Source organism: Pteronotus mesoamericanus, unplaced genomic scaffold (genome assembly GCF_021234165.1).
Source record: "Pteronotus mesoamericanus isolate MK-2021 breed Mesoamerican mustached bat unplaced genomic scaffold, CSHL_Meso_final contig_65, whole genome shotgun sequence".
Classification (NCBI taxonomy): domain Eukaryota; kingdom Metazoa; phylum Chordata; class Mammalia; order Chiroptera; family Mormoopidae; genus Pteronotus; species Pteronotus mesoamericanus.
The window spans coordinates 9,208,917-9,225,020 of record NW_026555228.1 but is presented as its reverse complement, the minus strand read 5'-3'; the positions used below and the strand labels follow the sequence as shown (position 1 = coordinate 9,225,020).

Below are 16,104 nucleotides of genomic sequence, written 5' to 3'. Positions count from 1 at the left end.
GGATTGAGCATGACAGTTCCTAAAGTGCACAGTCTAGTCTTCCTAGACAATTGTGACTGTTTCTTAAGGTCCAAGTTTGTTTTGTGTTTGTTTTTTGAAATGTCTTTAAGCGTTTGTTCTTCATTCTTCTCTAAAGGGTGATAATGTTCTGGTGAATATCTATAGTGGAGTGGTGAAAATCTCCGATTTTGGAACATCTAAACGCCTTGTGGGAGTGAATGCATGTACAGACACTTTTGCTGGTAAGCAGAACAAAACTTGGCATGTGGGCAGTTGATCATAGAAGTGGATGGTTTTTTTGTCCCCGACTTCAAATTGTTTGAACTTTGTCATAATGATGCACTTAGCCAGCTACTGGGGCAACAAGATTGCCTTACTTTTCTTCTTTGCCTTCAAAGGTTGGGGGGCTGTAGCGCTCTGTTTGAGGTTTCCTGAGGGTTTCTAACCAATCAGCAAAATGGTGACATCTCTTTTAAGTTAGTAGCATGTAATTTGGAATTGTGGGTAATTCTGAAGAACACTATTCCTCAGATAACTTAGTAGAGCATTTTATTGGCCTGTCATAAGAATAGCCTGTTAACTTGAATGAATTCTGGTACCTTGTACCAGAATTGATAGGATTAAATGTCCAAAGGCAGAAACATGGTACTCCTAAGTGGGTTTGAGGCATTGAAGTTTCTTTTGCATGTGTCAGTGATGGATCATTTAAGTGTTGAGAGGGACTGGATTCACAAAGTGATCTAAAATTGCCAGCTAGCTTTCCATTTACAAGACCAATGAGTAGAATGATGCTCAAAAGATACCTATGGCTTTTTAAAACTCCTGCTTAAAAGCAACTATAGCAAAAACTTTCATCCTTAGAAAGAAGTACTAATTTTGAATAAGTAAAGATTTATGATCCCCTAAGGTTTAATAAAGGGATCACAAAGATCATGCTTGATGGAATTATGAAACAGCACTTGTGATTTTATAGCTCTGAAATAAGCTATATAAAAGCCAGGTGACTGTTCTCTGTTCCTGTAGCACCAAAGTGTACAGTGGACAGATTTAGTCTTAGTGTGGATGAATAATATCTCAGCTTGGGAAGACTTTTCTTCAACAAGAGACCTATTGTATGTCAGTCACTGGACACCCACAGTAGAGACACATTGTCTAGCTAAAGAGAACTTTCATGCATCAGAAAGGACTTTTCAGTTATAAACCAGGGGAGGTACATGTACCTCAAAATGGAAAAATGTTACACCAAGGATTCCACCATAATCTGCCAAAGGAAGAGTGTGTGAAATTTTCTTTCGTCGTTTCTGATACAAAAATATGTATATCAACAGGTATATAAGATATATACATATGTATGTATGACTGGCACATTTTTTTACTACCTCAATTGAAAATGACTTATATCCTCCTCTTTGGAAGCTACCAGTTAGCTTGGCAATATGACTCTGATATGACAAGAAGTTATTTCAAGACATAAAACCCCCAACAATTTATCTCATAATTAGCATCCCCATGGAGAAAAAAATTCACAAAGAAAAGACGTGTATAATTCATTATTGCATATCACATTTTCCCAATTAATTGGCTTGAGGAGGCATGAATTTTGCATTGCAAAATAATGCAGGGGTGTTTGGGGAATAATAAAGAAGTCTTATTTTGGGTAGGAAATTCCCCTACATATAATTACTCTTTGCAAAACAGAACAGTTCTGTAAAGACATCTCAGCCTGCTGGTGTGTGAGGTGGGCCTTTTCCACACAAATGCCCAGAGGCTCTTGGAACCTGGAAGGAGAGCCACAGGCTTCCAGCAACTTCCCGGCCTGAAATCCTCTGTTCCGGAGTTCCTCTAAAGGGTTTTCATGTGCGTGTAAACCAGCTAGAACAGGAGGAAGGGCCTTTATGGCCAGGGCCAGCCCCCTGTGCTTTTGTTTATTGACAGTGTTATTGAGGTATAACTTACATATCATAAAATGAACCCATTTGAAGTGCACAAGTCAATGGTTTCTAGTCAGTTTTCCTAGGTGTGCAGCCATCGCCACAAGCTAGGTTTCGAATGTTTCCACCCCCCGGCAAAAGGTCCCTGTGCCACTCTGCAGTTAATCTCCATTCTCATCCAGCCCCAGGTGAGCACTGATCTACCCTCCTTTTGCGTATATTTGCTCCTGAGATTTCACAGAGGATGAGTAGTAGCATGTATAGTCCTTTGCATGGAGCTTCTTTCACTGCAGTCTTTCTGAGGTTCACCCATTACAGCCTGTGTTAGCACTTGGTTCCTTTTCTGGTTGAGTAGTCTTCCATTGTGTGGCTAGGCCACATTCTGTTTATCCACCTACCAGTTAGTAGTCAGTGGGATTATTTCCACTTTGGGGGCTATTGTGAATGACACAGCTGTGAACTCTCACAACCAAGCCTTTGTCTGGAAACATTTTCATTCCCCTTGGGTCGATACAGAGGAGTGGAACTCAGGACAGGAACTCTGTTCTGGTCTATGGCTGTAAACGTCCTTGGTTCAGATTCAGGCTCAATCACTTGCTAGCTGTGTGACCTTGGGCATGTTCTTTAATAAACTCTCTGTGCCTCAGTTGCTTCACAAGTAAAACAGAGATGCTCTTAGTACCTACTTCATAGAGTTTCTTTTATGAAGGTTAAATGAGTAAATATTGGTGAAGTGTGTTGACCAGTATCTGATTCATAGCAAATGCAACTGAAGTATTTGTGAAATAAGTACTACTTTGCACTTAGAGGTCACAGGTTATTAGAGCCAGAAGGGGCCTTTGAGAGAATTGAATTTTGGGGCATAACTCACATGTTAAACATGTTGGACTGAGCGTGTAATCATAACAGCCATTTTATTTTTGTCTCCCACTGCCCTTTACATCCTGCCAAGGGCACTAGTCCTTTCCTGTGACTTTTCCAGCCACCATTAGGTAACAGGGAAAGTCTTTCTTTTAATTTTTAGTTTCTTATTTATTTGTATTTTTCAATAACAACTTACATTTAATATTCTGTATTAGTTTTAGATGTTCTACATAGTGGCTAGAAAATCATGTACTTGACAGAGTGGTCCCCCAATGTTTCAAGTACCCACCTGACACCATGCATAGTTATCACAATATTACTGACTATATTCCCTATGCTGTAATCTGCATCTCCATACTGTTCTGAAACTACCAATCTGTACTTCTTAATCCCTTCATTTTTTTTACTCAGTTCCCAAAACCTTCCTTCCCTCTGAAAACTGTCTGTCCTCAAAGAGAAAGTCTTAATGGCACTTTGAGAAGCTAACACAGTCAGCACACAGTACTTGGAAGAGTTCCAGCTACCATACTGGTCAGTGCTCTGGTCCTCATTAAAGGGGTAGACTCTTCCCCTGTCCCTGCTGGCCCAGTGGCGGGCAGCACCAGAGTTGGGATGTAGGCCTTTTCTCCTTCCCTCACCTCTTTCCTCTGGGCTAGCTGCAGGAGGAGAGGAAAGGGCCACAGCACATTTTCACTTGACTCCCCCTGTCCTAGGCTGGCTTTGTGTGCTATTACTATTAACACTCTCTGACTGGGTCCCTCTGAGTATAGCTCTCATGCCAAGGGCAGGGGCCTGTCCTTTAAGCTGACCGTCCCCTGTCCCCACCCAGTCTTTTACTCCTCACATTATATTCTCCTGTCCATCTCTCCCTGCTGAGGGATCCAGGACTGCCTTTGGGCAGGATTCCTTTTTAAAAGACCCTAAAGCATTATTTATATAACAAGTCCCACATCTGGTATCTGGGGTTCATGTACCTCTCACCTGCTGTCAAAAGGGAATGGCAATATCTGTAGACGGTATGGTCCCCCACACTGCTGCTCTAAGCCACTTTTGTTCCCATGGGAACCATCTATCTGTGTCCCTTACTTGCAGGGGACACATACATATGTAGCTCTGAGTTGACCCCAAGGAGCCTGCAAAAGGCTTTGGATAGAAGGAAGTGGGGCCCCTTTCCACCAGGGCCATCCCTTGGGCAGGGCAACTGGGGAGGCCCCTGGGGCCATGGGAAGCTGCACCTTACTTCTCATTTATGTACTTCATTAATATTAAATTTTGAAATTTTGGCCTCTAACATTATCTTGAGGGACCCATGGAAGATGCTAATACATGTGATCTCCTTTCAAGTGTGATTATGCTGAGTGAATGTTGAGTTGCTTAAGTCACTATAGGTCCCTACCTTTCTGGGGACAGCCCTTCCCCAATTCCTTTAATGAGAAAGAGTAGACCTTCTAGCACAGTTCTCTTTAAAGAAGTCACTTTCAACACCTCTTATCTCCAGTCTCTACTCTTTCAACCTTTTGAACCCCTTGATCTGGGTGGGAGGCTTCTGCACCAGTACCTGTAGATCTTTTGGTCACCTTGTTCGGAATTCCACACCCCTGCATGGATTTCAGTACCTGAGAGCCATGGCTGGCCAGGTGAGCAGTGTGTGGACACACTCGGGGTTGAGGGAGTGCACTTAGGGAAGATATGAAACCCTTTAGAGGGCCATTTTTAAGGCAAGCAAATTTTTCAGGAGTCCCACATTACTCAGATACCCTCTGTGGCATCTTCACTTGGTTTTCTTGACAAAAGCCACCCTTTGCTATAGCCTGTAGCATGCACACCACCCGGGGACAACCCCTTGACTGTTTGTAATAGTCACATGGCTCCATCTCTGGACTGTTTACAGGGAGTGGGTGGTTGCCCTAGGAATACCATAGTAAATAAAATGGAGCACCCAGGTCTCCACTGTTGCTCTACACCTTCTAGTCATATGGAAACAAGTCACATTATCTCTTTGGAAATCCTCGCATCAGCTCCTTTTATTCAGGGAGCTTTTCCTTCACTTGTGCTTCTCCTAGATTCATAACATAGATGAGCTCTGCCATGGTGTATAGCTACAGATTCAGAGAAGACCTGGGTTCTAGCTTGAGCAAATCCCCTGGCTGTTTCCTCAGATGTGAAATGGAAATAACAGTAGATAGTGCCTCTTCTGCCTGACCTCACGGAATTACGAGATTCAGATGGACAATACTCAGTGGAGACACTTTGTAAGCCATTGAGCACAAATCGGAAGTCTGATGCTGTGGCCAGTAGCCTCCATAATGTGCCCCCTCAGTGATCCCCACCTCCTGGTACTCACAGCCCTGTATAATTTCCTCACCTTGAATGAAAGCTAGACTTAGTGACTCACTTCTAATGAATCAAATAAGGTAGAGTGGTGATGTGTGACCTGGAGGCTAGGTCAGAAAAAAGAGTGGGACCTCCCTGTTGCTTGTTCTTTCTTGGATCACTTGCTCCAGGGGAAGCTATGTCTTGAGCCACCCTATTGAGGATTCCACTAGAAAGAAACTGGAGACTCTTCTCAACCCCCACATGAGTATGTGGGCTTAGAAGTGGATCCTCCAGCCCCAGTTGAGCCTTCAGGTGACTGCAGCTCCCACTGACATCTTGGCTGTGGTCTAATGAAACAGCCAGGCCAGATCCACCCAGCCCCGCTGTCTCTGGATCCCAAGAGTCTGAAACTGATCCTAAGTGTTGTTTTAAGCTGCTGAAGTTTGGGGTAATTTATTACATGGCCATAAATAATTAGTATGGATATCATTGGTAAGTCCTTGCCTTTAGAAAGAGTGGTGTTCACTATGATTCCCTATAAAGAAGGTCTACCAGTTTATCATTAAGTAGTTTAATCCTCCAACCATGAAATAGTTGTACTAAGGTGAGCATTATTTGACCAGTGTCAGTAAGCCATTGCATTTTAGTTTAGTGCTATTTTCTGCTGTTGAATAACTTGGTAAGTTTAGTCTCTTGCTCTTTTAAGAATTAACTTTTAGTGATTGTATTAGTCAGGGTCCAAACAGGAAAATTGAAATCACCCTAGGTGTTTTTACAGAGGCAATGTAATAGAAAGAACGGTTTACTGAGACTGAATTATCAGGAAGCAGTCTACAACCCTAGAGCTTGGCGGGGAGGATGTGCACCGGGAGGGTGGGATTCAGACCTCTCATGAGGTGATGCCGCTGGGCTGGAACAGGTAACTCTGAGGGGGCAAGATGAAGCTGGTTCTGGAAGTACAATAATACGTCAGTACTTGTCGGCTTCAGAACTTGTCAAACCCTGTAGTCGTCACATTTTGATGAGAAAAAAATGTTTCAGCACTCAGTGCTTGCTCAGGACTCATTGCACTTGGCTAGAACTTGTATGAGTCACAACACTGCCCTGCAAGAGAGAATGCTTTATCGTTCATGTACTAATCAGTTTCAGCACTCGTCACAAGTTCTGGAATGAATGAACGACAAGTACCGAGGTACAAATGTAATTGGATGATCAAGAATGCTAGAAACTGGAGCCAGGCACTGTCACTGGAACTTGCAAAGTAAAGCTTGCTCAGAGGAACAGCCAACCTCTTCCTCCTTCCTTCCAGACTCCCTCACCCTCTAGCACTGCTTACTGGCAGAGCCTAATAGGGAGCAGCTGGCAAAGCAGTAAAGTGGTTTGTAGATCCTCATACCCAGCATCACAGAGCATAACTAAGAGATAATAACTTAAGAAACAGCACAATGTCAAATTCTTCCTTAATGAATCAACTAAGGATTAGTTAGAAGGCACATTCCCTGCCAAGGCCTCTCCCTTGGTGCTTCACAGCAGCAGGAACCTGAAGGGGATATTGTGGCACTGGAAGTTCCTTCCCTTGGACTCTGGGAACTGCCTGACAGCACAACAATCGCCGAGCTTTCACATTGCCCAACCCTGCGGCCAGCTGAATGCTTCCCCGCCATGTTTTCAGCTGGGAGACCAAAGCTGCCATATCTGTCCTCCTGCTTTGTTAAACTCACTGATCCAACACAATTTATATTTAAGTTAGTAAGAATCAAAGACAGTTTTTACCATTTTAAATTAAAATTCTTCATTCTAACCAGCCACATTTCGAGGGCTCAACAGTTGTATGTGGTTAGTGGCTACCATAATGAACAGCACAGAATAGAACATTTCCATTATTACCAACATTCTATTGGTCAGAGTTGTCCTAGACCCTTTCAAAGGCTCATAGGAAGGAAAAGTGCTAATAGGACACTGGATCTTCAAGAGGAGGATGTAGCAGGTAACATCTCCATATGTTTTTTTAAACCAATGAGCTTTTTTCCCCCAATGATCAAGACTCAGGAAACATGCTTTGGTTGGTGATCTTGAGACAGGCACTTGAATTTTCTCTGTGCATCAGTGTTCTTTATTCACACCTTGGCCCATGTCATCTCTGAGTCTGCTGTGTAGTGTAAAACTCTTTGCCAGCTCATAGTGTCTGCTGCTGTTGCTTCTACACTTCCCCTTTCCTTGGGCTTAGTTTCAAGGAAAACCAAAGATTTTAACTGCCAGAACACTTGATTGCCCTCCCTGTTCCCTTTCCTTGAACAGCCCCTTCTCCCTGTCTGATCACCACTTTCCTTGTGACAACTGGTGGCTCATGAGCCACAGGAGAAAGGTCCAAAGCCTTTGGAATACAGTTTGCCATTGGGCTGTGCCCTGGCCACTGCTTCCTTCATTCTTCCCTCCCCTGCCCTGTGTCAGACATTGCTTGTGGTTCCCTGGACTCACTCACTCTGTACCTCACATCCATGGGCCTTTGCTCAAGCTCTTCCCCTTGCTTGGAAGTCCTCTCATCCTTTTGTCCACCTCCTTGACCTTTGTGCCAGGAGTCTGGTTCACTGGCAGTGCCTGCTACTGCCTCTTTGGATCTGTCACCTTGTTTATGGATGGTCATGCTTGACCCCGACTATTCCTAGCCAGTGACTCGGGGTGCTAGAACAAATATGGGACTCTTCCAGTGGGCAACTTTTGGGATTCCCAGCTGGCATGGCTAGAGCTTTCTCAGAGCTACTGTGCCATCTGAGATCCTTCCTACCCAATTCTTCCTTCATCTTCTCCTTTACCAGGCATCAGATCTGCAGTGCAGTTTGACAGCTCCTCCTGGCCATCCTGCTCCCTCCCTTTTTATCCTCCATACATACACCTTCTCCCCAGTAAATCTCTCATAAGTCTAATCCTGTCTTAGCATTTATTTCTGAGAGACCCAAACTGATTTAGCCATACCTTTCTCTGGCTTGAACCAGGCAGAATCAAGCAAGTTGTTATCCATATTTGTGAAGTCCTATGTGTATGCCTGGGGCTTTACTACATTTTATCATTGCCACTGTTACCACCACCACCACCATCATCATCATCATCATCATCATCATCATCATCATCATCATCGTGTCTGTCTCCTCCACTAGACAGCTTCCAAAGGCCCTTCACTGTTTCTTGCATTTTGGTGTCCCTCTATCTGGTGTGTGTTAATATGTGTGTATTAAATTGGGCCTATTTGTCCTTCAAGGGGCTGAGCAGCCTTCTCTCAATGTGGTTAGTACTAAAGGAAGACATGTTGCATGTCTCTGGTTAAAGAAAAGATGTGACCGCATCATTTATGCATGAGGCCAGGCCTCATCTGTCATTAATATGAGAGTTAAAGTTCACACTCTTGTTTACTAGTAATCTGCTTAGTTTCTAAGCAATAGGGTGCCCACAATGTGTGTTTTTTTTTTCAATAGGCACTCTGCAGTACATGGCACCTGAGATTATTGATCAAGGACTTCGTGGGTATGGTTCCCCCGCTGATATCTGGTCCCTGGGCTGCACCGTCATTGAGATGGCCACCGGCAGGCCTCCATTCCATGAGCTTGGTGATCCCCAAGTGGCAATGTACAAAGTAAGATATGTTTGGTGATTTAGGTTGTCGATGTTGGAGATATGTGATGAAAATCTAAATATCCTCCCAATCCAGAAACCCCTCCACAAAGATAGGAGAGAAAGGAAACAGTTTTATTGTTGAAAAAGCATTCAACCATAGTGTGATGTGTATCATAGGCAATCCAGTAAGAGATAATAAAGACAGAAATAACTGTCATCTTTTTATTGAACCAAGCAGTACAACCCTTTCCACCCGTGTTCTCAAGAGAAACACTAATTAGCCCTCAGGTGTGAGGACTGGACAGTGCCATTGGTCCCAAGAGCTCACCAGAGATTCATTGGGGTGACCATCTGTGTTATTTAACAGGCTTTACCCAAAGGAAAAATAACCTCAGATCTTTAAGACAGGTGGTAGTTTTGAAGTGAGGTGCCACTGAAGTTGGGCTCCTGTACTCCAACAGACACCGGGAGGTAGAGACATCACTTTCCTTGATGAGGACATTCAAAGAGATGGCTCCTGGGTCCTTGAGAAAAACATCCCCAGCAAGAGGCTTACCCACCTTTTCAAAATATTGATGTACACCTCAGAGAGAACTTACAAGTTTTCTAAAGTAAATGCTCTTAAGAAAAGAGGGATGCCTTTTCCCTTATTTTTAGCAAGGAGAATTAAGCCTCTTATTTTAAATCTGTATTTGCCTTTATACTGGGTAGTCTCAAAGGCCACATGGGTCTGTATCTTGGGAGAACAGGTTTCTGAATGGGTTTGGGAGAGGGGAACGTTGGGTAGCTGATGATTTTTCTTTGTCACTCTACACACCCTCCCAGAACTAATTTAAAACATTAATAAAAATACAAAATAAAACCTTCCCACAGCTAACAGGAAGGGCAACCCATGCACATGGAGGTCCACATAGGACCATTGGCCACTGTGAGTGGGGTTTTACCGCTGGACATGTCCCCTTGAGGATGTCACATACTTGCTAGTGGCTCCAAGGGAACCTGATGCCAGGACAGCCCTGTATGTCCAAGGTCGGGTCTGTCACTTCTGTCTCTGTATGCTTGGAAAAGTTGAAGAAGGCTGTAGTCTTAAGAATCCATTACCAGCCTTAACCTTGAGTGGAGCCTTTTTGTTTGCCCCAAGGGTAGGAAGGAAAAGAGGGAGTCACCAAAGGTCAAATGGCCGCTGCTTATGGACAATGAGATTGCAATGCATAAAAGCAGCCTGATGTAATGTGATTCCAGAATGTGATTTCTTCCTTTTTGCTTCTGAGCCCGCCTGTATTTCTGCCTGAAAGAAATGAAAGGCGCGAGTGCAGGTTTGTGCCCATGAGCTGAGTCCAGCCCAGCCCATGGTGCTGTGGGTGTTGTGGCTTCTCTCCTCAGCCCAGCCCCTGCAGAAGGTTCTCAGAGCTCCCCGCCCTCCCAGGAGCTGTCAGACAGTTCCAAAGCCTAGAACTCAAGTCAACAAATGTCTGTTGGCACCTGCAATCCCAACAAGACCCTGACTACCAGGGCTGGACCTCCCCTAGCCCTTCATGTCTCTCCATGATGGAGCTGACTGGGGCCATTGAAGCTCTTACCTGCCACTTCAGCCATGAGCCCCGGAATAAATAGGAGCTGGTGCTGAGAAAAACATCAGGACCAACCTGAGAGCCATGGCTGGCCAGCCACTATCTGATCTGTCAACTTCCTGCAACACTCAGGAAACCTCTCTGGAGGCTGTGACTTGCTCAGTTTATCCATAGGGCATAAGTCACTCCCCTCTCTTTCTTCCTTCTGTTTCTGGCTAGCTAATTAGCTATACAAAGTCTGAAAATATACTGAGTTTTTTAGGCTGGCATGTAAGGTCAGCTCTTATTGCAAACTAGAAAGCTACTATTAAAAAACGTCTCCTGTGTGCTTTTTGCAAAGACTGTAGAAGCTATTTCTGGGATCTCTAGAATCCTTCAGAAAAATTTCAAGAAACTTTTGAGTACTGTCTAAAACAAAAGGAACTGTTTGTTCCCCCCACCCCACACACACACACAAGTCGCTATTACAGGTTTAATTGTGCCCTCCAAAGAAAGATATTGAAGATCTAATCTCTAGTACCTCAGAATATGATATTATTTGGAAATAGGTTCTTTACAGAGATAATCAAGTTTAAAAGGAATCAGTCAGATGGGCCTAATACCGTATGACTGGTGACCTTATAAAAATGGGAAATTTGAGCACAGAGACAGACACCCACAGAGTGAAGAACTTTGAAGAGACACAGAGAGGTGGCCAAGTGAGAGTGGAGACAGAAATCGCAGTGGTGCATCTGTAAGCCAAGGAAAATCAAGCACTGCCAGCCGCCACCAGAAACTGGGAAGAAGAAAGGCAGGGTTCTGCCCTAGAGTCTTCAGAGAGAGAGAACTTGGCAGTGCTGACACCTAGGTTTCAGACTTTTAGCCTTCAGAGCTATGAGGCTACATTTGTTATTTTAAACCACCGACTTTGTCGTACTTTGTCATGAAAGCCCTGCGAAACCTTTGAATTAACAGTGAGGCACCCTTAAATAAAATGTAGTTACAGGATGCCACCCATGTTTGTTCTTTTCATTCTGAGACCCAGGGGAGGAGCCACCACTTACATTTTTGGGTTCTGGTTCTGAATTTTTGTCTCTGGTTCCCATAGTTCCCGCATGTCCCTGCCCCTCAGGCGAGGAGTGCCACCTGTAATGCACCCTGCATTTCAGGTCTTGGGGGTTCAGTTCCACCCAGTGTTTAGTGTTCTCAAAATTCAAAACTTGTTTTCAGATTTTTATTGTATTGTGTTAAGAACGCATAACATGAGATCTACCCCTTAACCAAGTTTTCAGTGCACAGTAAGTACCATCTGGTTGACTCCAGGTATGATGTTGTACAGCAGGTCTCTAAAACTTTCTCATCTCGCTTAACTGAAACCTTATGCCCTTTGGTTAGTAACTCTCCATTTCCCTGTCCCCCAACCCAAACTCTTGAGCCCGTGACAAGCAGCATGTCAGAAGTGGTAAGTGCACCCTGGTCAAAGGACTTGGGGATGTGAAGTCGAAAGGCCATTCTCTGCAGCACCCAGATCTTGCTTAGGGTGCAAGGGAGGCGTAGGCCAGCCCCGGGGGTGCTAAGGAGCTAGAAATGGGGTGGGTCTTGGGACCAGAGGGGCTTACACCCAGGGCTTATCTGGTGGGCTCCAAAAAGATGCGGAGTAGATTGCGAACTTTAAGATAAGAACTCCTAAGAAGAGAGAGCTGCCCCCGATGGGCACAGTTATACAGGATGGGTTATGCAAGATAGATGAGCAGGACTTGGGGAAGCACTCCCATGTCACAGTGACATGTGACAACTCAGCCCCAACCCCTGCTCCCCTCCATTCCACAGGGACAGAGAGCCTTTAGCAGGACAAGGATGAGCTGGCCAGAAGTGCGAGCCAAAATAGAAACTGTAGCAGGAACCTGAAGAGGAAAAGGCAGTGCCCCTCCCTTGTCCAGTTGTGCCCCCTGGGGATAAGGGTGCGGGTCATGAGGTACCAGCCTCCAGGTTTGGTCTGCATGTTTTGTGCCGCTGGAGGTAGGGGATTTGGGCTGTGAATGCACAGACACTTAGAGGTTAGTGGGCCATCCTTTCAGGGACTCTGTGTATCGTCAAACAGATCACAAATGCCTTTGAACCCCCTCAGTTAGAGCATCCTGCTGCATGCAGGCTGGGGTCCCAGCGTCAATCTCAGTTACAGTCTGTGTAACAAACCACCCCAAAACTATAGAGGCTGAAAACAGTCACTTTTTATTTCCCACGATTCTGTGGCCTGACCATTGGCTCCCCCTCTGGTCTTACCCAGGCTCACTTATGTGCTGGCTTGGCTGGGGCAGGATGCTCTGAGGCCCTCACTCACGTGGCCCTTCACCCTGGGTGTCCCCTCAGCATGGTGGTTTCAGGGCTCCAGGAGGGCTTGCAGCAGAGACCCTAAGGCTTCTTAAGGCCTGGGCTCTGAAACTGCCCCCACATCGTTGCCACCACAATCTCCTGGGCAAAGTCCCAGAGGCCAGTGGGGCTTGGACATGGGTGCAAGTCACTGAGGCTGCTGTGCTGCATCCCTAGCCCCTTAGGATGGCAAGTGGGGAGCTTTGTATCGAAGGCATGTATGCTAGGTCCCCTGAGGCCTCACTGTCACATCGATCGCCTCTCCCTTGAATGCAGGTGGGGATGTTTAAGATCCACCCTGAGATTCCGAAAGCCCTTTCAGCTGCAGCCAGAGCCTTCCTTTTATCCTGTTTTGAGCCGGAACCCCAGAAACGTGCCACTGCCACTGATCTTCTCAAAAAGAATTTCATAAGGGAAGTGACCAAGGACAAGAAGATCCAAATGACTCCCAAACCATCAGGTGAGGCCTACCAGGACAGCCGAGTGCCGCACTGGGCCCCTGGGTTCTGTGTTGGTGAGAGAGAGTGACAGCTCTCCAGAGCACTGAGTAAGCCCACACTGCGCCCACTTTGGTGAAGAGTGGCAGGAGTTCCAGCAGGTGTGGGGGTGTCAAAACAGCCAATAAATGCCCCTTGATTTCCTGACAGAGATGGAGGGAGCCCTACAGGTGACAGTGATGCCCTCCACCACCCTGTTAAAGTCTTTCTGGGGATTGTGCCAAGGAGGGAAGCCAGAGGGGCCCTGGCTGGGTTTTTGTGTCTTCCCCACCTGCAAGGCGTAGTGCTTCATTTTTGGAGCCGAGCCTATCCTGGTCCCTTGTGCAGCTCCTGACCTTGATTAAAGGGCATGTCTGGGGTATTTGCCTGTGGTGGCTGTCCCGTAGTCCACTGTAGCCAGGCGATGCCTTCTAGGGCAGCAAGTCCTACTGGCAGTGACCTAAGAGTGGCCCCTGAAAAGGAAGCTGTTTTCTTTTCCCTGGTGTGGCTGGAGTCAGAGGCAGAACAGAGCGGCTCAGCGTACTGCCCCCAGAGCGTGACTAGCTACATCAGTGTTTCCCACAGGCTGCTTAGAACCCAGAGCCTTAGGCCCATCACAGACATGCCGAAGCAGAAACCACATCTTACCAGGATCCCTGGATATTTGTTTGCACCCATTAGGACAGCATAGGCTTAGAAAGCCCAGCAAGGGTCCTCTCTCAGCCTGCTGCACCCGTCCCAGCCTCCCCGCCCTAGCATCCTCCCTCTCTTAACCCACCCCTTTTGCACCCTCCGTCTCTGAGCCCACCCTACCTTTCTGACTCTCCTCCCCTTCATCTTTGCCCCCACACAGAGGATTCCCAGGCCACTGCCCCGGCCGTGGACAAGGGTAAGTGCGTGAGCCACAGCAGGAGGGAGTGTGACCCTGGCCCCCCGGAGGTGGATGCCCAGCCTGATAGGTCCTCTGAGAGATCCTGGGAGCCCAAGCATGATATCTGTCAGCTACTCAGGTACTGCCTGTCCTGTCCTTTCACTGTTGGTCTATGAGGGCTGCTCATTCAGTGGGGAGGGGAGGGCGGAATATCCCACTGTCAAAATCAGATGGATGTGAAGGGCTTTTGCTTCCTTCTGCTGGATCCATAGGGTGGCAGGTGGCCAACAATGGGAGGGGAGGGTGTGGTGTGTTCTCTTACTGGTCTCCCCTCTGCCTTCTTGTTTCCCTTGTGCCCTTCTGTCTCCTCTGGCTGTTTTTCCTGCCCCCTCCTCCCTCGCCACCTCTACCTCCCCAGTTTCCCTTCATTCTGCCTCTTACTCTTTGCTCTCTATCCTACCTCCCTTCCTCCCTTTTCCCTCCTTCTCCCGACACTGCTGCAGAGAAGACACACTGCATCTCTCCTCCATCAGCCTGCATCCTGTAATTTTATCTTCTTGAAGGCGAGACTGCAGAGTCAGCTCTTAGTCCCTACCCCTGGGGGTCCTACAGTAGAGGTTTTGCTCAGGGATATGGGTTGTCTCACCTGTATTTGTCCTCAGTGTTCCAGTCGAGGACTGTGGCTTGGAAGACCAGTGCGCAACCTTGTGCCCCGAGAACAGGGATCCTGGCCTCTTCCTGTTGAACGAGGATGGCGAGTGCCGTGCCATCCTGTACAGAATTCTCAGGGAGGAGCAGAACCAGGTGGTTTCCAGCCTGCAGGAGTGTGTGGCCCAGGTACAGGCTAGGGGGAGCATGTCCAGGTCCCAGAACAGGGCCAGTGGGACTGAGGTACCTGCTACCCTGGAACATTTGCAGTTACAATAATCACAAGTATTTCTCAATGTTCATCCCTCCAACAAAAGAAAATGCAAAGGGGGGAAAAAGAACCCCACTGAAACCAGTCTGCAAAACACTGCAGAGAATCTGGACATGGATAGGGTGGTGCTGCCCCCTGGTGGAAAACAAGCCAAATGGCAGCACAAAGTCCAGGGCCTCCCAGCCTTTGGTTTGACCTGCTCTGGACGAACAGCCACTTCAGGGAAAAAGGTCATGGATGAAAATATTTAAATTATAACGCAGATGAGGAAAGGCCCTTTCAGGAACAGGCCACTGCCCCACTCTGTCCCTTCTGACAAAGCTATCAAGGGGGTCTTACAAGGGGTTAAGCAGGATGGCGGGACCATTCCTAAGGGGGCTTAGTTGCATGTGTATGCAGGCCAGCAAGGAGAGGGGCCACTAATGCTGTAACAGGAAGGATGGAGGCAGTTCCAGGAAGAGAGACCCCGTCTCACCTGAGGCATCCACAGTTCCTTTGCAAATGCTTAATGGACAACCTAGTTAATCTAGTTCCCCGCAATACTTAAATTTTCCTTCCTCTCTTTGACTTACTTAAATGAACATGATTTGTGTGCGTGTGTGATCAGAGTTCAGAAGAGCTGTACCTCTCAGTCGACCACTTCAAGCAAATAATTAGGATCCTGAGGGACTTCATCCAGTCCCAGGAGCTCAAGGTGATGGCATCCATGATATCAAAGCTAAAGGTGGACCTGGAATCTGACAGCTCGTCCCTCGATCAGATTCACCTGGTATTTTTTGGATTTCACAATGCTGTAAGTACTATATCTGGCCCTAGAGAACATGCCAGAAGGCAGGAAGCCCACTGAAGCAGCTCATAACCAAGCCCATGGAGTTCAGTTACCATCTTCTCTCACAGTCCTCATCTTTTCTCATCTGTTTACACCTCAGTCCAGGTTTCAGCAATTCCTCCTAAACACTGAATATGCAAATACAGTGAACAGGCCAGTTGTACTTGGCTACAAAGAGCAGGAGTGTAGGGTTTGGGAACAGGTATTCTCTGCCAGCTGGCTAGGTTTGGGGTTTAAGCTTACATGCCTGCCCAAGCAAGTGTGAATTGTTCCAGGCCTGAGACCGTGTCTGGCTGAGCTTTGTGTCAAGGCCTCAACACAGAGCCTGAGGGTTCATAGTTGCTCAGTAAGTGCTCCATGCGTAAGCAA

The 16,104-nt window shown here is 46.6% G+C and overlaps 1 protein-coding gene across 1 annotated transcript in view; it reads left to right on the top strand.

Annotated features, from left to right (window-relative positions):
* Nucleotides 1-16,104, top strand: part of MAP3K15 (mitogen-activated protein kinase kinase kinase 15) — a 99,795-nt gene that overhangs the window by 78,478 nt on the left and 5,213 nt on the right. Inside the window, exons 18-23 of the mRNA XM_054581002.1 lie at nucleotides 137-242; nucleotides 8,582-8,739; nucleotides 12,917-13,154; nucleotides 13,970-14,126; nucleotides 14,650-14,824; nucleotides 15,514-15,699. Coding sequence (XP_054436977.1) covers nucleotides 137-242; nucleotides 8,582-8,739; nucleotides 12,917-13,154; nucleotides 13,970-14,126; nucleotides 14,650-14,824; nucleotides 15,514-15,699 — 1,020 coding nt within the window. The remainder of the gene's footprint in view (nucleotides 1-136; nucleotides 243-8,581; nucleotides 8,740-12,916; nucleotides 13,155-13,969; nucleotides 14,127-14,649; nucleotides 14,825-15,513; nucleotides 15,700-16,104) is intronic.